The sequence below is a fragment of the Petromyzon marinus genome (assembly GCF_048934315.1).
Source record: "Petromyzon marinus isolate PM22_M1 ecotype Great Lakes invasive population chromosome 78 unlocalized genomic scaffold, UKy_Petmar_22M1.pri1.0 chr78_unloc.1, whole genome shotgun sequence".
NCBI lineage: Eukaryota > Metazoa > Chordata > Hyperoartia > Petromyzontiformes > Petromyzontidae > Petromyzon > Petromyzon marinus.
Genome location: NW_027422625.1, coordinates 28,660 through 51,099, shown reverse-complemented (window position 1 = coordinate 51,099; position 22,440 = coordinate 28,660). Strand labels below are relative to the sequence as shown.

The following is a 22,440-nucleotide window of genomic DNA, read 5'->3' as shown; positions in this document are numbered from 1 at the left end:
TCTCTCTCCCCGTGTCTCTCCCCGTGTCTCTCTCTCCCCGTGTCTCTCTCTCCCCGTGTCTCTCTCTCCCCGTGTCTCTCTCTCCCCGTGTCTCTCTCTCCCCGTGTCTCTCTCTCCCCGTGTCTCTCTCTCCCCGTGTCTCTCTCTCCCCGTGTCTCTCTCTCCCCGTGTCTCTCTCTCCCCCCGTGTCTCTCTCTCCCCATGTCAATTACACACAGATACATACAGATACACACAGACACACACACAGACACACACAGATACACAGACACACACATATACATACAGATACACACAGATACACACAGACACACACAGACACATACAGAAACACACACAGATACACAAAGATACAGACAGATACACACAGATACAGACAGATACACACAGACACATACAGATACACACAGATACACATAGATACACACACAGCCACACACAGACACACACAGATACACACAGATACAGACAGATACACACAGATACAGACAGATACACACAGACACATACAGATAAACGTCTTCATTAACATAGTAGATTAAAACCAGCGTTCAGGGTTTGTGACTTGGTGCTCACATAATCGCAAACATTTAAGCAAGCAAACCAATTACTTTAAGAAACAAGAATAGACAATTTTGCATTCTCCATGTTTTTTCTTTATACGACTTAATCCCTCCGCCCCAGGAGTGATGGCACAGAGGTCACAGCGTTGAGTTGGTACCACTGTTCACCTGGGTTCGATTCCAGTCAGCTGCCTGTGGATATGTATATGGTCCTCAAGTGCAATTCATTTATTGACTGGTCACCAATGATTTATGCACTTGATTTAGCTCAATTCCAGCTGTGAGATAAAAAAATGTCAGGTTGACTACCATGCAAATTACCTCACTCTCATTAGCAGAGCGAGTCGGAGGTTAAGGTGTGTAATGTGTGTGGACCTTAGAAATAGCTTCAAGGGATTTGTGAGGTCGCTTTATAATATCCGTTTTTGTGGGCTGTTTTCAAACAAGGACTGAACTTCTCTGCCAGAGTTCCATTCGTCTTCTGACGTGTCACCAATAGTAAAATCAGGATAAACTGGGGGGGGGGGGAATTACACCAATAAATTTCCATCCTGAAACCCACCATCAAAGCATAAGTTACCTTCATCTGGCACTGGGGATGTCGGTGCTGTTGACAGAGGAGCAGTGGTTGCTGGCGAAATCAGCGAGCAGCAAAACCTGCCCTTGTAGTTGTAGCAGAATGGCATGGTCTGATCCGTGTGTGAGCATTTCAACCCCACGTCCTTGTTCCAAGTGATTGCCTGGCCCAACTCCTCCCATGGTGAGTTCGGGAATTTGTCCGCAAGGCAGTCGATGTTTTCCACCAAGAATCCCGGTGCGCAGACAACTTTCCCCGAGGCTGTGACCTTCTGGTACGACTCCTCGTCGCCATCGTTGTCGGCGTCCGGAGAATGTTCGTTGTACCACTCAGACCAGCTTCCTGAGCAGGGCACTTGACTCAAGCTCGTCGTCGCTGTTGGCTGCTGCACGGTGGCACCTTCAACCGGAGCACCCACCGTGGTCGAACGTCCCTTGGGCGGTTGCGTCGGAGCCACGCCGGGCACAGCTGTGCTCGAGCCGACGATGGGTGGCTCGGTTGGGAGCGGCGGTACAGCGGTGGTGGTGGTGGTGTTGTTCACGTCGATGGGAGTTATCCCGCACTCCACGGAGTCTTCCACCTCCCCGAGTTGCGAGCAAGTTTTGGTGGTCGCGCAGTACTGATCGGGGTCTAATTCTCTTGATATGAAGGCACCCAGCTCGTACAGTTGTTCGTGGTAACAGCATCCATCTGGATATAAAATATTAGTGAGCGTTGTGGGGTCGGGGGGGGGGGGGGTGTAATAACTGGCTTTTGAGCAATTGATTGCTCATTCCACTGCTAACACACTGCTGGGTGGACAGAGGCGAGGGGGGGTTTGAGAAACCTTCACCATATTTTCAACTTCTGCGCTGGGAGATTGAATCAAACTGGCAGCCTCTGGATTGCAAGCCCAGTATGCCAAGCATTACGCCGCAGCAGTACACCAATGTTGGTTTAATCGCACTGGTTATGCAATTCATTCGAGGGTGGCTATGTATTATGAAAGAGATCGCAATAATATCAGCTGACACGTACACACAAAGGTGATTTTGAGACAACAAAACGTGACCATAGCCTCGGTCTTCCCATCGTTCCTCGGCATGTCACAGGACATCTTAAGGAAAAGGTTCCCCCCTGTCCCTGACATGAAGGAATGGCTGTCCTTGGGTACCTGGTATTTCGCAAAGCAGCTCAGCATTGTCGCATGTGCTGCAGTCACACAGAGAAGACACACAACAAGGGCAATTATGCAGGCACATGCCGTTGTATTTGTAAAATAATGTTCAAAGTGAATGTGATACTGGAGAGAACGACCACTCAAGCAGAGCACATGGATGGCCGTCGGTGTCCAGTGGAAGAGGTTCAGTAATTCCGCACAAACCGATGGCTTTTCAATCACCAGTGCGCATACTCATGCCGTCTGCTGCTGCATGCAGCTTAAATTATCACGCAAGCAATGTTCCGACCGAATGTTTTCAGTTTATCTTTTGTGTTGCAATTGCCGCGATTGGGGATTTACCTTGTGACCTACGTTGTAACAGGACTGTAAATTATCATAATATAAACTATCTACATAAATAAAGATATTTAACCTGTATGTATCAAAACTTTCTGACAAGGTAGGAAGCTGAAATGTGCTACCCAGGTAACTTTTATGACACAAATAGCAGGAGAAACAATCTGAATAGTCGAGATTTTTTATTTTAAGGCCCCCAAATCTCTATTTTAAGCACTCAATAAACATGTTTGTTCGTGTCATTCAGCAGAAACCGTTCAAAATATAACATTGCGGGTTTTTTTCTTTTGATAGAACGTTAAACAGCAATAAAATTATATCTTTTATTGTTTTTGAGACATTTCGGATACAAGTGGTTTTGAATGAAAAAATAACACATGTTATGATGTTCAAATCTGAATAATTCCAAAACGGTAAAAGATAGGAGCTTCCCCTCATAAAATATGAAGTTCATAATTTTGTGTTCTTTCTAATAAAAAAGAACGTAATCTTTAAATTGAGCGATTTCTGATGGGCACGTCTTTAAATATAAGAAGTTGAATCAAGTTGTCAACACATTTGTGTTTTTTTGCGGAAAATACCTAATTTTTTTAGTAGGTGTTAGTGTCTGATCGTAGAAAAAAATTGTAAAAAAACATCAGGTTCATTTTTATATTTATTGAAAACTTTTGTCTGGCGAAGACAGGCTTAATGAACTAATTCTAATATAAACAATGATAATTATTTTTTCTTATTTTACCAGGTAAGGCTCACTGTACCTATTCAGCTCTTTTTCTTAGAAGCCACCTTGCCCACAAGTGAGAGCCCAACGAAGTGGCTTATCACATGTCAATATATATCAGCCAAATCCTCTAAATGCGTGTTCTTTAATGTGGAGGGAAAAACTGGAGGACCCCGGGGAAAAATCAACATGACCACGAGGAGAGAGACACGCAAACTCCAAATATAAAAGCGTCAGGGTCGGGATCGAACCCACGACCTCCTGCATACCAGGCGAGGCAGTCAACATCTCCTAGCCACTGTGCTAACCCATCGCACCACGGCAGCATCCGTGCATTCGGGACAGACGAAACATGTCAAATGGACGCGATGTTGATCCTTGAGCACGCGGTGTCAATGTGGGTGAAAGCAGAGGGATCTCACCAGATTTGGCAAGTCTTGACGATGTGGATCTGCTGCCCGGCCAGGATGACGTCATCCTCAACAAAGCAGCTGCAGTTGGCTTTTGGCACGCAGTGCATGGTGTTCTCGTCCAAGTATGGCGCGTCTGGCGGGCAGTGCGGGTAGCAGCCTGCAGCGAGAATAGCGGTGAATCGTCATCCCTACGGCTCGCACCAACACCAGGACTACCGTCACTACTAAGACCAAGGGGCCATCCATAAATGACGTCACGCGATTTTGGACGATTTTTGACCCCCCCACCCCCTTGTCACACGGCGTCACAAAAAGTCAAACCCCCCCCCTCAAATATGACGTTACAAAGCTCTGCATTCTGATGTTGTAGGAGTGTTGTTATAACAATTCTATATTTATCTAAAGTTGCGCATTTTTATGTGACGTCACATTTCTCAAACCCCCCCCCCCCGTCACACATCGTCACAAATGTCTGACCCCCCCCAGGTGCGTGACGTCATTTATGGACGGCCCCATAGCGGTGAATCATTATCCCTACGGCTCCCACCAACACCAGGACTACCGTCACTACTAAGACTAACACCAACCGCCATTCACCACTAGTGGCGGTTACATCACCACGGCACTTGTGCCATGCTAAGGGGCCAGACATTTGTGACGATGTGTGACGAGGGGGGGGGGGTTTAGAAATATGACGTCATGTCAAAATGCGCAACTTAATTAAAAGGACTTTTTAATCAATGTTTTCTCCTACAACATCAAAGTGCAGCATCACATTAAATACGCACTACAATGCCAATAGTTTAAAGCGATTTGAAGCATGTTTTATTTTTGTGGGGGGTGGGGGGGCAGAGCTTTGTGACGTCATATTTGAGGGGGGTCTGACTTTTTGTGACGCCGTGTGACTAAGGTGGGGGGGGGGGTGTTAAAAAAAATCGTCCAAAATCGCGCGACGTCATTTATGGATGGCCCCAAAGTGCACTTTGAGGTCACGTGAAGTGGCGAAGGCCCACTGGCAGGAGGTCACGGAACAGACCAAGGTGCCACGGGTTGAATGACTGGGATGAGTGGCAGATGCACCAACTGTGCTTCCCACTGCGCCACTGTTCTGCGTTTTAGCTGCCCGGCACTCTGCTTGTTGTTGTGAGCGTCGCTCCTCTGCCCTCCTTTATTGCTGGAGGACGACTGCCGCCAACTCCCAAGGAGCATCCTTCTCGCGCCTCCACAGGGGCAGATCTTGACACTGCTGCTGCTGTTGTTGTTTTCCTCGCACTTTCTGTTTATAGGTGGCGTCATGTCACTACTTTTGAAGGGTCTATCCATAGATCAATCGATTTAATTTTTGGTCCGCGTTTTGGGCAACTGAGAAAATGGGAGACGTCTTCTGGCGTTGCTTGGCACAAAGGGCAGCAGTTTGGGTCGTTTGGGTCGATTCGCTTTTGGTAATCGGCGAGCATGGAGCAGTGACCTGACGCTGCTCGTACCAGTTGTCGGTAAGTCCAATCAGCTCCACATCCTTCTGCTCCACATGAGTCCATCTCTTCTCTAGCCTGTGCCATGCCCGTTTAGTCCCATATATCTGGCCAAACAGATGCTCCTTGGGCATGTGGTGGCTTAGCATGCAGGCTACATAACCCAGCCAACGCAGCCAACAACTAACACCACCACTACCGCTATTAACATTGGCAACCAATGCCATCAGTACTGGCACCACCACTGCCACCACAACTATCACAATAATGGAGCGTTTTGTAAGGTTGCACTCAGGGTCAGCAGATCAGAGGAGGTGGACAAACGTATGCATTCAGAGGATGTTGATACTGACAATGACGGTGATGACGACGATGACGATGATGACAATGATGACGACAAGAACGATTATTATGATGCTAATGAGTTGATGGTGATGATGCAGTAAAAACAAACCTTCGATGGGAGGCAGGGAACCTTGGTTCAGTTTCTGGAGGTGGCTGCAAGTGCTGGGAAGGGAACTGCATGGATTGTAGTGCCACGTGCATTCCGATTCCTCGTTGTAGAAGTCGCAGAAGACGGCTGAAGGTGGGGGGGGGGGGGGTGCGTCGCGTGGAGGGGAGGGATTAACAGAGGTAACATCATAAGAAACTCATCATTGGCATCGATCTCCGCGATGCCTGAAGGGTTGCACCACTAGCTCGGCACGACATCCAACGTTTCTCACCGCGCTAGGGGCTTCTTCAGGAATTTCATCTGCTAGAGAAGCTCGTAGCGCGCAAAGCAAAATGTCGGGAAAATCGTCCGGAGCAAAACGTGGAACGACCTGAAAAACACACCGTCAGGCTGTGTGTGTGTGTGTTTGTTGAACTTCTTTCCCACCGTACGTAGCCAATCGTGCTAATCGGAGGTGTGGACTATACGGTAGACACCTGTTGTATATGTGGGTTTGTGAAAATTGATGAAAAATAATTAAAATTAAATGAAATTCGAAATTTGCATAATTAATCCAAAATTATGTTAATTCGTGTAATTATGCGTATAACTATGCTAATTAGAGAGGTGATCGTATTAATGTATACGAGTGGGTGTGGTTGTGTTAATGATAGCCTTTATGATAATCAGGCCCCGCCTCGTTGACGAGGTGGGGTTATCAATCAGTATAACGCAATCAATCGTGTGCAGTTACGCTAGTGTCAATTCGGCCTCGTTGTCTAACTTCGTATTATTGATCAGCATAATACAATGATTCTCTAACACTCCTCGAGTGTTCATATTTTAGGTCCCATGTTCATATCGTTCGCTTTAGTTTAATGAGTGTGGATTGGTGTGTTTATAGTTTAGGTTCCCGAGTTCCTATCTCGTCGCAGGATACAGATCTTATGCAAAAAATTCAGGAAAGAATCACACGACCACTTCTGTATTAATCAATTTATTTTCTAATTAAACCTTAACTATAATATGTATGTGAACTCTCAATCTCGGAACTTCAACACGGTATCCACACGGTATCAAGACAGTATCATCAACGACTGTACGATTTCACTTTGATAACACATGCACCCCGCATAAAGCGATTGCTGTTAGTGAGAGAGAGAGTCAGGACATGCAAATGCTATGCTACACAAAAGCTTATACATTATAATATGAACGATCATTATGCTTGAAATGGTCAGCACATTATCACAGGCGATTGATTAACATGCAACGGTATTCATATAAAAAGACAATCAAACAGTTATTATTTCCAAAGGCATAAATGTAACAACAGATCCACCGGAAAGACTATAAGATTACCGAAATGGCTTAGTGTGAGGGTATGCGGCGAAAACGTGTTATCTCACGGGAGATTAATTAATTAATTCGTGAATAAGATTGTATGATCAGAAAATCGGTTTAGCACGATTCCTCCCCGGGAGCGTAGCTCCGTGGCGAAGGTGCCAAGGGCTAATTCGTATTGATGGATCGGTTGGTAACTTATGCGATTAGAAGTACAGTCCAAAACAAAATATTGAAGAGGGAAATTATGAATATACTTATAAATGACGGACTGTTATCACACGAACGATGCTTCCACAGCCAGATGGTTCACGGACTTGAGTGTTCGCTTCTGGTTAAGGACCTGTGTATGTTTGAGTGATATGAATTGTTTTGAATAGTCAGTGTTTGGAATTAATTCTTTGCGTTGCCATACGCTGAAGTTGGCATCGCTTGTAGGAGAAGTAGCCTCGCTCCCTTTAGAGCGGTGAGGTGTGTGGGAGTGCATCATACGAATCGCTGCCCTCCTCCACGCAGCAGCCAGCCTCTGTCCACGGGGGAGAGTTGCTTGATCGCTCTCAGTTCTGCTCAGTGGACACCTCTCTCCACTGCTGGATGAGCTGCGCGATCACGCTCGTGCTGGTTCGCTGACAGCAGTTTCTCTCCGCTGTTGGATGAGCTGCATCGGCACGCTCCCTCTCTCTGGGTGGAGAACTCGAACGTGCTCGTTGCTGGTTTGCTGAAAGCAGGTTTTTCTCCACTGCTGGATGACTCAAGTCGCACGTGCTCTTGCTCTGGTTTGCAGAAGCTCTTGCTTGGTGCGTCGGTCGCTCTGCAGCTGGACTCAATGTAGAATCAGCAATACTCTGTCTTTCAGCTCTTGGAAATCACACTAGGTGACGCCTCACTACCCTGCGAGTCTTGCCAACGTCAGTGGGTAGCGACGGGGCCACTTTGGCTTCTGCTCGCCGCCCCCTGCTCTGCAGCTCGCCGGCTGGCGACCTGTTGCTCTCGTTCCCGATTGGAACTGCTCCTGAGCCGACCCACTGGTCGAACTCCCCACGTTCTGACCCCTCCGAGTCGAACTGTCTCCCGAGAGTCGACCCCCCCCGGTCGAACTCTGGTGAGCCGACCCCCCCCCCCCCCGGTCGAACTGAGGTTTTAATGCTCAGGATACTCTTTTTATGCCCAAAAATCCCTTCACTCGGATCCTGCCCACAAGGCGGGGTTTCTTCCGATTTTTGCTGTGTCAGGATTTGTCCGTATGTATCTGTGTCCGTGTGTGTCGTAGGTGTGTCAGTGTGTGTCCTTGTGCATCACCCACGGTATATTCCGTTGTCCTACTCCTACCATAAAACCCACAAGTAAAACAATCAAATGTTAAAAATTGTCTCGAAGGCGCCTCTCTGTCTGGGTGCACAACCTGGAGGGAGGGGCGATATTCCCTCCGACTTTCACCGACGCACAAAGAAATGGTTAAAAAGTTTAAGTTAACATTTCATTTCATCAGAGTTCCACAGTTATGATTCTGTATTACTCCAAGGTCTGAGTCAGCTTCTCGTTGTGGTGTTTGACTCGTGTTTCCCCAAGCGTATACACACTCCTACCCCGCGCTGCAGGGATACAAAGACGGCCGGGATTTCCCTTTCTCTCCGACCCTGGGTTTAACATCACTCTTTGCTTACGTTGCAGTTTTGCTGTGCGCTTGCATTTCTTTTCCTCTCTACTCTTACTTTAACCCTGCTTATTATTTGCGTATGGGTGGAGGCTAGAGCATTTATGTTTACTTAGGAAAACCTGATTGTTATAGGCTTCGGGTCAAGTCGTATAGAAATTATAAAAATATGGAAATACATTTCATATTAAATTAATAGACGGGTGATGGTTACATTGGCGTAGCTTGTGGCAGGGTTCAATTGAAGTGGGTGTGAAGATCAATAACTTTAGCCTACCCTGTCGTTAAATTCCGACTTTAAGTTACTTTAATAGTAATGCAGAACCAATGAGCTTTTTGACTTAACTAGATCTAGGCTAACGCAACCTCCCAGTGACCCTGGCTTTGTGTTTACGTCAGCCCTTTGCAATCCGCTGCGCTCTGCTCTCTATCTGCTCCCTCTGACCCTGGGAGGGCTCTGAACGTCAAAATCGTGTTAGTGGGTCAAGGTAAATATGACCTCCACATGCCATGCTGAGACCTGGTTTGGTGTTTTTATTCATTATTAAAATAAAAAGAAACAATAGAAATATGTATCTATATGTATTGAAAAATTACTTGTTAATATTAAGATGGAAAGGGGGGCATATACAACACACCCTCTTAACGACGGCATTTGGTTCAACAAAACTGGTCATTAAGTGATTTGGTCGTTAAGCGAGTATAGTAAATACAGGCAAGTCCCCGGGTTACGGAAGGGTTAGGTTCCTGAGCAATATCCACAATCCGAATTTTCTGTATGTTGGAAACTGAACCATTTTCCCCGAAAATCATGATGAAATCCCACATCCGGAAATAGTTGTGCCTCCCCTACGGTTTGCACTCAGTGTTGTATCGTGCTGTTGTCCGTTTTCTATCACTACCCATGTCGTATCGCAGGACATACGCTCTGCACTTCTTATGATTCTTTCATTTGATCGAATATCTACCCTAACACTGCCCATAATTAAACTAGTGGAACATAAACTGTATCAAATTTTAATATTCATTGTTAACAGAAAGCAGTCACTTCCGAATGTTTACCGTGCATTTGGCTAAACCTAGACTTCACATACAAAAAGACAAAGATCCCCCAGTATCGCCTTAACAGACTTCTAGGGCAAGTGCTGAGTCGCTAAGAGCAGAGTTGCTGTGTGCAGAGTGTCTGAGTGCGGAGTCTCTGTGTGCGAAGTCTCTGTGTGTGGAGTCGCTGTGTGCAGAGTCTCTGAGTGTGGAGTCGCTGAGTGTGAAGTCGCCGAGTGTGGAACCGCTGAGAGCAGAGCTGCTGAGTTCAAGATAGGTGGGGTGCAGAATAGACAAGAGCAGGGAGAAGTCAAGTGTATGTGACCGTAAAGAAAAGAGATATAGGAGTGTCTACAACTGGCGCGAGACAGCAGAAATAAAGTGTAAGCAGGTGACTTATTACTCCGTGTCGGTGTGAGTATTTTTTAAAGACACGACACTGTATAGCAGTGTACACTACACTACTATACACTACATTACTATATACTACACTGCTATCCACTAAACTACTATACACTACACTATACACAACACTTCTATATACTACACTATACACTACACATTTGGCTCTATGGAGGCCCGTCGTTAAGTGATTAGTCGTGAACATAGGTGCTCGTTAAGAGGGGTTCTAATCCCCTGTGAAAACACACGCGGTGATTTTTCTAAATGGCCGCTGTCATCGTGGCCATCATCATCCCCATCATCATCATCATCCTCGCTTCGGCAACCCAAAGCCCCCGGTCGGTCAGGCCGCATTTGCCGGGAAGTCGCTCCCTCTCACACGAACCGTCGTGTCAGGACAACGGCGCCACGGGAGATGCGCTGAGCGGCTGAGCAAACCGTTCATTGCTCGAGGCCGAGCGGCCGGGTTTGAGGAGCATAGAGGACAAACGAGCAGGCCGGTGAGTGGAGCGACCGTGACCACCTACCGCCCCCCCCCCCCTCCCCCTGTCACATGCATTCCACTCACGGCAGCGGTCGGGAGTCCTCCACCTGATGCACACGCCGGCCTTGTTGCAGACCTGGGCGTACGCAGCCACCGCAGTGCAGAAGCACTCGCAGTCGCCGCCATCGCATGCGCACAAGTCGCGAATGCACGCCTCCAGGAATGGCGCGTGGTCCACCTGGGTCAGGACAAGGGGAGCGAGGTGATATTGGAAATCCGCGATCAGTCGCCGACAGAAAGACAAGGGAGAGGCGCAGCCACGTCGAGTGTCGAGGACGTCCACATAACAACAACAACCGCCGTTCACCACTAAGTGGCGGTGACGTCACCACGGAGGCCCGCTTGTGCCAGGCGATATGCACTTAGAGGCCGCGTAAAGTGTCGAAGGCCTGCTGGCAGGAGGTCACGGAACAGACCCAGGTGCCATGGGTTCACTGACTGAAATGACTGGCAGATGCACCAACTGTGCTCCACACTGTGCTAACTTTCTGCATTTTAGCCGCCCGGCACTCCACTCATTGTTGTGAGCGTCGTTCTTCTGCCCCCCGTTGTTGCTGGAGGGTGACTGCCTCCAACTCCCCAGCAGCATCCTTCCTGACCCTCCTGCAGAAAGGCCGATCTTGACACTGCTGGTACCGGTCATCAGAAAGTCCAATACTTGAACGGTCAACACACACTTCACACGCCTCCTCGCATGCACGGTCAAGACAAATACAAACACAAATATCTCCTGTTAGCGGGCACCTATGAAGGCCAGCACAGTACATGAGGGCATGGGTGGCCCGCACCACGCCGGGCTGTCCTTTGTTTCCCCAGTGGCGATGTTTACACACTGGACCAGGTACTTATTGAGGCTGAGTCGACCCAGGGGAGGCCCAGAACCAGTTCAGATAATCGTCACTGGTTATCACTCAGCCGCAAACAGCGTTGCACAAAGGTGTATAATTTGTTTAACGCATAGGCTTTCGCAAACTAATATTATCCATTTTGTTTTTTTGGGTGAGATTGCGTAAATATAAATGTGGCTGTGTCGGGTGGTGGCGGATTTAACGACACATTTATATTCACACGATCTAGCCTGAAAAAAAAAACATATAGTTGTATGGTGCACGCTACCATGGCCACGGGGAAACCACAGACAAGCAGGAAGGCAGCCAGAACCAGTGTCAACAATTGCCTAAGCTCTGTGGTCATATATTTGGGTGTCTATTTATATCATTAACCCCTCCACTTGCTCCTCATGCCTTCTCATCGTGAACCATCGACGACCCACGGGTAGTCCGAGGGGGCTTCATGGCTGCGTGTCGAGTTACAGAGGCCACCAGCGGCCAGCCGCCCCCCCCCGACCCGCCCCGTCCACGCCGTCCGTAGGCGACTCACGTGGTCGTGGCACGAATGAAGACGTCACTGGCGAGGACGTGACACTGGCGCAGCGCCCACGCTTGGGGGTGCGGATTCTGCTGGCAAGGCTCCGCCGCCTCTGTCATGGTGGCGCAGCTCTCCTTTATCCTCCAACTGTTGCCGAACGCCAGCACGGACGCGGCCGTGGAGCCGTCGGCCGCTGTCAAGTCGTCGCTGTCGCGCCCATTGTAGTTGCCGCAGAGGCCGCACAGGGTGCCCTGGGGTGGGTGGGGGGGGTCGGGAACGGGGTGGCACCGAGCCGTGAGCGAAATGAAGCCGAGAGTTTACGGCTCCCGGGCAGCCCAAAGGGGGTGACCCCCTCGGATTCGCGAGAGAAACTGTATCAACTTGAACTCGAATGATCCAAATCTAATAATTATAATTATCCGGTGGCTTTCCGGTGGGGAGGGAGGGGGCAGATTTTCATAAACGCCGGAAAATCACCAAACATCATAATTTAAAATAACTTCATTTTGGGCATTCTTGTATGACATAACTTTTTTTAGGTGTTGCCGTATGTTTTCAGCGTTTACTATCGTAGTGTAGTAGTATAGTAGTTTAGCATAATAGTGTAGTAGTAGTATAGCAGCATACTAAAGTAGTATAGTAGTAGTAGTGTAGTAGTATAATAGTGTAGCAGTATACTATAGTAGTGTGATGGGACTTTGTAGGATGAACGTTGAGAGATTTATAAGGGGCACGGGATGACCAATAAGGTCTGAATTGGTCTGTAATAAGGTAGGGCACTAATAAGGTGTTGACAGGTATGGATCTAAGATCGGCAGATCATGCGCATGTGGAGGAGTAAAGTACGCAGCTCCGATCTCTTCCGGGACATCTCGCCGGTGTAGGACTTTCTAGAACTCCCCTCTAAGAGGCCGTTCCGTCGGCATGGTTATAAGCAACCATTTGCAGTGCTCCACAATTCTCTTTGTCCCTAACACCTCTCTTTGTCCGGGCAGTTGGCTCGGCAGTTGAGCGAGTGGCTCGCAATCGAAAGATTGCAAATCTCTGGTTGGGAGGTGACAACTCGGCCTCCATCATCCGTCTGGGATCTATATGCTGATTAAGACTCTTTGGAGAAGTCTGAATAATCATTTGAGCAGGATAAAAGTGTGGGTTTTTTTATTTAAAATATACAGTGAGGGAAAAAGTATATGATCCCGTGCTGATGTTGTACGTTTGCCCACTGACAAAGAAATGATCAGTCTATAATTTTAATGGTAGGTTTATTTGAACAGTGAGAGACAGAATAACAACACCAAAATCGAGAAAAACGCATGTCAAAAATGTTATAAATTGATTTGCATTTTAATGAGGGAAATAAGTATTTGACCCCTCTGCAAAACATGACTTAGTATTTGGTGGCAAAACCCTTGTTGGCAATCACAGAGGTCAGACGTTTCTTGTAGTTGGCCACCAGGTTTGCACACATCTCAGGAGGGATTATGTCCCACTCCTCCTTGCAGATCTTCTCCAAGTCATTAAGGTTTCGAGGCTGACGTTTGGCAACTCGAACCTTCAGCTCCCTCCACAGATTTTCTATGGGATTAAGGTCTGGAGACTGGCTTATAATCTCTCGCTCACCTCCATCTAACAATAATAAGCGGAATCATTATTATTATTCTACACGCACAGGTTTCGCTCTCCCCGTTGAAAAGACAGAACAACTCGGACACGCGATTAATAGTAGACGAGTGGGAAAGGGAGTAGGAAAATGATCCCGGTGCCAACAGCTGCCCAAGCCCTACGGACCTCGATGTGTTAATGTTTTTCAGCTAATTATTAAGTGCTTATACACATATACACAAAGACAACCCATGTACCCGAGAGGGCAACAACACCACTACCCCATGCAGATCGAAACAGATGGCTATTAATCCACGTGCTCCACTGCCAACTCCTGGCGAGCCAGGGTGTGGATCCTCCTCAACGCCGCATCCTAGGGGAAGGGATATTCGCAACATCTGTGCAGGGATCCGCCGAACCCTCGCTGCAGCCTCCACGGAGCTTGATCGCACCGCGGGGGAGGCAGCCACGTCCAGCAGCAGCATAGCAACCACCGTCCATTTCTATCTCCTGCACATTGCACCACCTTGGCTTTGGCCCTGACCGTGTACTTGGAGTCGACCTGTGACGAAGATGCTTGTGCGCTGGTCCCACGTGACCATGACGCCACCACCACCTCCAGTACCATCACCACCAACCACCACCAAAATCACCACCAACACCACCACCGCGACGCTGACCTTGTACTTGGAGTCGACCTTGACGAAGATGCTCGTGCGCCGGTCCCACATGACCATGATGCCGATGCCGGTCTGCACCATGCGGTAGAGCCCCACCGAGTGGATGGTCAGGTCATCCACCATCGCCGGGATCTTTCCGGCCACGGGCACCACTATCACCTCCCCGGCCACCATGTGAACCTCCACGTTGTAATCCTGTAGTGGACGAGGAAGGGAGAGAGGGAGGGAGAAGACGGAGGGAGGTGAGGGGGGGTTACAGAGGGAGGTGAGGGAAAGTTTGAAGGAGGGAGGGAGACGACGGAAAGACCCCAGTGGCCAAGCACATTCGGCATGGACCCTGATGCCAGGGAATAAACTAAACTGGCGATGGGGGTGAGGGAACCTGTCGTCTAAACTTCCTGGACCTCTTCTGGCACGTGGACACCGCGAACTTTTGCACTCCCTCGTTTGCACACTCAATTGCTATGCCAAGAACAAAGAGCCAGCGAAGACTTACTCTTTGGTTCTATTCGGTAAAGTCATGTAGGTAAAAAATAAAACAACAAAAATCACGACGTTTCGCCACAACACAAGCGGCCTTCATCACAAGCGGCCTTCATCAGGTGATGAAGGCCGCTTGTTTTGTGGCCGAAACGTCGTGATTTTTGTTGTTTTATTTTTTACCTACGTCACTTTACCGAATAGAACCAAAGAGTATGGATCCTTGCAGTCACGAAAGCTTCAAATCTAGAACAGCGTAGACTTATCGAAGAAACCAATCGACTCGCGCGTACACCAAGACGCGCAAGCTCATCAACTCGCAGCGCTTGGAAAGCTCGCGCTTAACCCAGCCCGCGTCGCAGCGCGGTCAGCCGGCCATTGGAGTGGCTCTTGACTTCACCTTGATGTAGAAGCGGATCGCCTTGAAGCAGCTCGAGTCCACAGCGCTGCAGTCCTTGCCGGTGATGATTTGAAAGTTGCCCTCAGCTGTGGAGCAGTAGTCCTGGTCGGCACAAAACGAGCGCAATTAGGTGATCCATCCATCCAATCGTCGTGCATCCCTCCGTTCGTCCATAGGTAAATCCGTCCATTTTGTGCGATCATTCTCCCCCACCCAGTTGTGGCGCTGCCTGCTGTAAAGTGTATAGTGTACTATACACTATACAGTAAACATTACTATACACCACTATACGCTACACTACACACTATACTATACACTACACTATACACCACTATACACTACACTACACACTATACTAGACACTACACTATACACTACACTATACACTACACTATACACTATACATTACTATACACTACACTATACACTACATATTACACTATACAGTAAACATTACTCTACACTACTATACACTACACTACACACTACACTATACACTACTATACACTACACACTACACTATACACTACTATACACTACACTACTATACACTACTATACACCACTACACTATACACTACCTTATACTACCACTACACACTGCCTTATACTATTATACACTACACTAGTATACTACACTACATACTACACTATATACTACACTATACACTACTGTACTACACTGCTATACACTACACTACTATACTACACTTTACACTATACACTACACTACATACTACACTTTACACTATGTACTACACTACACTATATACTACACTACATACTACACTTTACACTACATACTACACTATATACTACACTATATACTACACTACTATACACTACACTATACACTCCACTACTAAACACTACACTACTATACACTACACTTAACACTGCTATACACTGCACCACTGTACTACATATTCTTGGTTCTTTCGGTAAAGTCACGTAGAAGGGAAATAATAAAATAATAAAAGTATAAATAATTAAATTCTCACGACGTTTCGACTGCAACACAAGCAATCATCATCAGGTGTGAAAACCACAGCAAGAAAATTTGAAAGAAAAAACGCCACTTTTTTAAAATTTTCTTGCTGTGGGTTTCACACCTGTTGATGATTGCTTGTGTTGCAGTCGAAACGTCGTGAGAATTGTACTATACTACATTTCTTTTGAACTGCTTGTTGTGTTTAGTTTGTTGTCCTTACCCCGCACCTCCGATTAGCACGGTTGGCTAAGTACGGTGCGAAAGAAGTTCAACACACATGTAGAAATGTCGATGTTTGTAAGTCCCGACCAAAAACCAGTTTCCTCTCATGCACTTTGATCCTCTGGATCTTCTTCTGCCCCTCCCACCCCCCCCCCCCCCCGGTTCATGCTTATTCTTCTTTGTGCGTGGCGCCTTGAGATTTTATCGTGAAAGGCGCCTGATAATCACAAATTATTGTTACGGATTAATTATAAATTAATTAATTCACTCGCCCGACGTCAGTCCGTGGCGTGCGTGAGCAAGGCGCGTCCGTTCTGGTGCCCACCTGCACGATGCTGGAGTCGCAGTTCCCGTCGAAGACGAACCTCTTGCCGTTGAAGGTGACGTAGTGGCCGTCCCCGTACATGCGGCACGTGCCAGGGCACTCGGCCGAGTTGCAGCTCCACGCGCCGCTGCCGCACGTGCTGCACCCACGCACGCGCGCGACGTCTCAAAGGGAGGGGGCGGCGGGCCCTTCAAACCCCCTAGCCCAATACTTTCTCTCGGAATAACAAAAACAATTTATATCCCGACGGGTATTTGGTTAAGTCTAAGGAGAACCAAAAGTAGGTGGCTTCCGCGCCGCCCGGATATGACGTCACAGGCTTTCACAATGTCACGGATGCGCTCCTGGAAAACCCCGTCCTTGTAAATCGGATACCTTTTATTCTCCCATAAATGGCAGAAACAGTAGACGCGTCGCTTGCACGTGTGTCTTTTTCCTCCTTATCAGCCACATTCAACGGGGTTTAACCGGTACAAAATTCACCAACGCACTAATAATTATACAAAAGCTCGCTGCGCCAAAATGACACTGGAAACTGGACCATGTCCAAATGTGCTCGGAGTCTTGTCGGAAGACGCGCCGTAATTCAAGTTTCTGCGTCCTAAACCTATGCAGGTGAAGAAATGCTGTTGTCTTTCCCCCCCCCCCACACACAAAGCGGTAGCCATCTTAACGCGCAGCCACCAGGCTCGGGACAGCCGTGCCGCGCTAAGCCCCCACTCGCTCACCACACGTTGCAGTCCACCTTGATTGTACCCCCCTTGCCATAGACAATGCCGTGGTGCCGGCACGGGCAATCCTCCGGCGGGATACAGTTGCCGTTGTTGTCTGGGATGAGTCCATCCCCGCATGGGCAGTCCGATTCGCACGGCGGCTAAGACGGAGGCCGAGAAGTTGGGAAAACAACACAGAGGAAGAGTAAGAAGCCGGGGATTCGCCTTTCACTCCGAGCCATCCATCACGCAATGCCTGTGCTACTAGTCTGGCCGAGAGGGCATCGAAGGTCGCTTTTTCCTCTCCATGTCAAAGTCCTTCGTCTTTAACGCCGAGCAATTATCACTGTCGCACGAAGCACATTTTTCGGCTGACGTTTTCCCCTGCTGCTGTCGTGGCTGTAGTGGAGTGCCCAGTGACTGCCTCACTGCTGCAGCAGAGAGAATTCGGAGTGAATCAGTTGTCACGGGGGGCGATCGATGCTCCAGCACTCACCGATTCACTCCAGTCAGCTCCTGATTGCTCACCGGCAGTCAGTCGCCTGCTGGTCGCTCTTCTATCGCTACTACTACCGTGGTTACTCGTTCCTGTGAGCTTCACTCGCCCGTGTTGAGGACTCTATCTCTACTGGACACTAACCGTTTCGTCCCGTCCATACTGTGTTCAACCACCACCATCACACAGGTCAAAAAGCTTGTGCCCTGAAGCATACGATTATCACTGTTGCTAAGCACAGACCAAATAGCTTAAAAGCCAGTAAAGGACATTTGCTAAAGTCTGAATTCATATCCCACGGTTTAATACTTTATGTCCCTATGCTCAATGCATGACATGGGCAAAGGACAAAGCTACCCGAGTGGCATGGAACAGGTAGTAAGCCACTTTGGTCTGCGCTCTTTCTAAAGAAGAGTAGCAAAGCGACGCTAACTTTCTCCTCTTAAGCCCTCTTGTCGTGGCAAGCAGCCCTCAGACATTGGCTATTTAACTGCTGAATCATATCGCTGATGCTGCTACTGCTGCTGCTGCGATCATACAAGAGAGCATAGAACAGAACCCTCTGAGTGGTGGGTGAAAACCAATCCCGTGGGCTGTGTCTAAGGGGGGGTCGAGTGTACTCACGCAGGGCAAGTTGATGGTCTGGCAGGTCCTCTCGCAGGCCTTCGCGTGGCTCCTGCCTCTCAGGGCGCTGCCATCGACCAGGAGTTGGAGGGCATTTTCGACCTCTGCCCAATGACATTTCACCATGGAGGACGTCAAATACAAAACATCCCGTGCCGCCATTCGCGAAAAGAGTAGCAGGCCAATGCGCACGCTGGGCACGTCAAAAAGACAAATTTGCCAATTTCGAACACAAAATTTTTTACCGCAAATTACTCGATTAGCATCACAACGACAACAGCCGCTATTTGCCACTAAGTGGCGGTGACATCACCATGGCGCTTGTGCCAGGCTATGTGCACGTTAAGGCCATCATGTGAGGTGTGTTGAACGCTACCCGCCGGCAGGAGGCCATGGGACAGACCCTCCTGGCACCGTGAGAAACGGTGCGATTGCCAAAGGTGTTCGTGATTCAATTCTGTTCGTTGATATGGACCGAAAGTTGTCCGAAGCTTCGGGAAAGAGACGATGACGGGAGGGAGGTAATTCTACTGTTGAGCGGTGCGAGGGAAGAAGCGGACAGAGAAGTGGACGTGACCTGCAGTGCGGTGAGTGGGTGGGTGGCTGAGTTGGGTGGTGAGTGTGGGGAGAGCGGCAGTGTGGCGGTTAGCGTGCTGCGCTATGGACCCGGCGACCCGAGTTTGATTCCCGCTCACGACCAATAACGCTGGTGAATATCTGAATCGGTCCTGGGCCTCTCCTAGGTCGACTCAGCTGTGCTGGCCTTGCTGACAGTACTTACCCAACAACAGCACATTAAGGCTATGTGGGGGGTCTTTTTTGTTTTTGAATTAGTAAGCGAGCGAACGAGTTGGTTGAGTGAGTGGGTGAGAAAGTTAGCAAGTGAGCGAGTGAGTTGTGAGCCGTGGTGGTGGTTGATGCGGTCTGTGAGGACAGGCAAACTTACGGAGGGGGCTTTCACGTCGCATTCTTCCGCCTGCGGTCACGCGGGGATACAGAGAGCGGCAGACATCGGTGAGAACCTCGCGTGGTGGCAGTGTGGTCAATGGTATCGTTTGTGGTGTTGGTGGTGGGGATTGGCGCTGCAGGACTCACCGCCCCTTGGAACGGGTTTCTATCCCGTGTTTCGCCGCTAATGGCAGTTCACTTGGCATTATTGGGCAAATTCGGGCGCAAATTTCAATTGGAGACACTAAATTGGCAGGGCCTATTTTGGTCTCTTCTTCCCTCGCCGTGCCGTGTTTGTTAGGCACTGATTTTCTCGCGAAAATGCCTATTAAGATCCTTGTAGATCAAGGCTGCATCGAACTCCCGTCGGGTCGACGGATGGCGTTCTTGCCCACACCCTCACATCCGCGCATGGCTAGTGCCTCGGTGCAGGCGTTTGTTGCGAGCACAGTCCGCATTCCACCAGGGACACAAATGCTCGTGCCCTTCCAACTTAAAAAAACCGCTAGCCCCGGAGGCCTCGGCACATGGCATTTTGCTGGGGCCTTCAAACGCAGCTGCTAAGGGGTTAGATTTGGTGGCTGCACAGACCCTCGTAGCAGCCGACAGGGAGCCGTTCTTGCAGGTTTTGAATGTCGGATTGTCCACAACCGTCATTCCGCAAGGAACTGTGCTCGCTCACGCGACCCCGGTGCCGTTGGGGACCGGAGTCGCGGGACACGTGCATGACACGCCGCAGGTCCCACCTCCTTCCGAATCGGATGAGAGATGGTTGGACGCGCTCTGCACAGACACGGGTGATCTGTCTCATTCGCAGCGAATTAAATTGCGCGCTCTTCTGCTAGAATTTTCTGATGTCTTTAGTAAATCTAAATTTGATATTGGCTGCACCAAGCTGCTGCGTCACCACATTGATACTGGTGACGCTGCCCCAATTCGACAAAACCCGTTTCGGCTTAGCCCGGCGGAGAAACAGCATGTTAAATCGGCTGTGGATGACATGCTGAAGGCCGATATAATTTCTCCCTCCACTAGTCCCTGGGGTGCTCCAATAGTGCTGGTCAAAAAGCACGATGGCAGTCTCTGTTTTTGCGTTGATTTTCGGCACCTAAATAAAATCTCGGTAGCGGACGCCTACCCTCTCCCTCGTATGGACGAGTCATTGGATGCCCTGGCAGGGGCGCACTATTTCTCCACCTTGGACCTTCTGTCGGGGTTTTGGCAACTCCCCCTCGACGAATCGTCAAAACCTAAGACTGCTTTTCGGACACCACAGGGCCTTTTCGAGTTTAATAGATTGCCCATGGGTCTCCACTCGGCCCCAGCGACGTTCCAGAGGCTCATGGAGCTGGTCCTCGCTGGGCTCCAGTGGGACTCATGTCTCATTTATCTTGACGACGTCATCGTCTTTAGCCGCACGTTCGGCGAACACATCGAACGGTTGCGTGCTGTCTTCTTGAAAATGCGGGCCGCTAACTTGAAATTCAAGCCGCAGAAGTGTCACCTTCTGCGTGAGTCTGTGCGCTATCTGGGCCACATAGTTAGCCGCTCGGGCATCTCTACCGACCCTGAAAAAACCAAATGTGTTCAACATTGGCCGACCCCTACATCTGCGGGCGATGTTCGTAGTTTTATTGGTTTTGCGTCGTACTACCGCCGGTTTGTTGCTGGCTTCGCAACGATTGCCAAGCCGCTCCACGTCCTTACGTCAAAAGGGGTGGCGTTTCATTGGGGGGACGCAGAACAGGCTGCGTTTGACTCCTTGCGGAACGCGCTCGTGACGGCACCATCCCTTGCGTACCCCGATTTTTCCGTGCCATTCGTGTTGGACACCGACGCTAGCAATACGGGGATTGGGGGTGTTCTGTCCCAAAAAGTTGATGGCATTGAAAGGGTTGTTGCCTATGGTAGCAGAGTCTTGTCTCTTGCTGAACAAAGATACTGTGTGACCAGACGTGAGCTGCTGGCCATTGTTTTTTTTATTCAGCAATACAGGCCGTACCTGTATGGTCAGCATTTTACCGTGCGATCTGATCATTCGGCTTTACAGTACGCTCTGCGGGTTGACCAACCGTCCGGGCAGCTTTCTCGGTGGCTCGAAGTCCTTCAGGACTACGATTTCAATGTCACTTACCGTAGGGGTGCACAACACACGAATGCCGATGCGTTGTCTCGCCTTCCGCCGGCTCAAAAATGCGCGTGTTTTTTGGGCTTGGGCCGTTGTAAGCCGCCACTGCCTGCGCAGGTCGCGCCTCTCACAACGGTGTCAGCCGCACTTCCCGCCGCCTCAGCGCCGATGTTGGATCACGCAGATCCAATGGCCAGTGACGATTTGCTGGGGCTAACTTTGGCCGAATGGGGTCGGCACCAGGGCGAGGACATGTCGTTATTGAGGTTGCGTCGCCACGCGAATAATGCGGTTCCAAGACAGGGCAAATTTAATTCATTTGTCATGAAGCGCGGCTTGTTGATGCATTGGGATGCTGACTCGTGTCAACATAAAATCGTCGTGCCATCCGCCTTGCGATGCAAGGCCGTATGGGCGGCGCATGAGCGTTTATTGCACCTGGGTGTTCATAAGACCATTGGGTTGTTGCGGTTGCAATTTTTCTGGCCGGGCATGCTGCGCGACGTCACTGACATTTTGCTGGGGTGCACCCATTGTGCGCAACGTAAACCGCCGGCTAAACCGGCATGTCCACCCCTGCAACCCATTTCGGTCTCTCGTATAAATGAGTTGGTGGCTCTCGATATTTTGGGCCCTTTTCCTACTACGCCACGGGGTAATAAGTACCTTCTGGTTGGGGTAGAGTATTTTACACGGTGGCCTATGGCCTGGGCCCTCCCCAACCAGTCGGCGGCGGCCGTTGTGGATGCCTTTGTTCAAGGCTACGTCCTGGACAAGGGCGCACCAGAACGGTTGCTGACCG

At 49.2% G+C, this 22,440-nt stretch overlaps 2 protein-coding genes and 1 long non-coding RNA gene across 3 annotated transcripts; all 3 read right to left on the bottom strand.

Moving 5' to 3' along the window:
* Positions 1-633: 633 nt before the first annotated feature.
* LOC142908252 (mucin-2-like) lies at positions 634-11,957 on the bottom strand. Its single transcript, XM_076058691.1, has 6 exons — positions 11,907-11,957; positions 10,687-10,840; positions 5,699-5,824; positions 3,782-3,929; positions 2,294-2,331; positions 634-1,830 (listed from the first exon to the last, which is right to left on the bottom strand). Exons 1-6 carry the CDS (start codon positions 11,955-11,957, stop codon positions 1,094-1,096), a joined length of 1,254 nt encoding a protein of 417 aa, XP_075914806.1. The 3' UTR covers positions 634-1,093.
* A 71-nt stretch (positions 11,958-12,028) lies between these two features.
* On the bottom strand, positions 12,029-15,638 carry LOC142908265 (mucin-2-like). Its single transcript, XM_076058743.1, has 3 exons — positions 15,193-15,638; positions 14,313-14,507; positions 12,029-12,281 (listed from the first exon to the last, which is right to left on the bottom strand). Exons 2-3 carry the CDS (start codon positions 14,484-14,486, stop codon positions 12,039-12,041), a joined length of 417 nt encoding a protein of 138 aa, XP_075914858.1. The 5' UTR covers positions 14,487-14,507; positions 15,193-15,638; the 3' UTR covers positions 12,029-12,038.
* Positions 15,639-16,743: 1,105 nt separating this feature from the next.
* LOC142908271 (uncharacterized) lies at positions 16,744-20,058 on the bottom strand. The gene is made up of 3 exons (XR_012931666.1): positions 19,509-20,058; positions 18,563-18,666; positions 16,744-17,603 (listed from the first exon to the last, which is right to left on the bottom strand). It is a non-coding gene; the product is annotated as an uncharacterized LOC142908271 (long non-coding RNA).
* Positions 20,059-22,440: the final 2,382 nt, after the last annotated feature.

Excerpts from the sequence above, each read along its gene's own strand:
- LOC142908265 (XM_076058743.1), bottom strand. The coding sequence starts at position 14,486 with ATGGTGGCCGGGGAGGTGATAGTGGTGCCCGTGGCCGGAAAGATCCCG. Across the intron at positions 12,282-14,312 it reads AGGTCGACTCCAAGTACAAG|GGCACCCTGTGCGGCCTCTG; the intron begins GTCAGCGTCGCG and ends CACCCACCCCAG.
- LOC142908252 (XM_076058691.1), bottom strand. The coding sequence starts at position 11,957 with ATGAAGCCCCCTCGGACTACCCGTGGGTCGTCGATGGTTCACGATGAG. Across the intron at positions 3,930-5,698 it reads TTCCCTGCCTCCCATCGAAG|GCTGCTACCCGCACTGCCCG; the intron begins GTTTGTTTTTAC and ends TTCTCGCTGCAG. Across the intron at positions 1,831-2,293 it reads GCTGCTTTGCGAAATACCAG|ATGGATGCTGTTACCACGAA; the intron begins GTACCCAAGGAC and ends TTTTATATCCAG.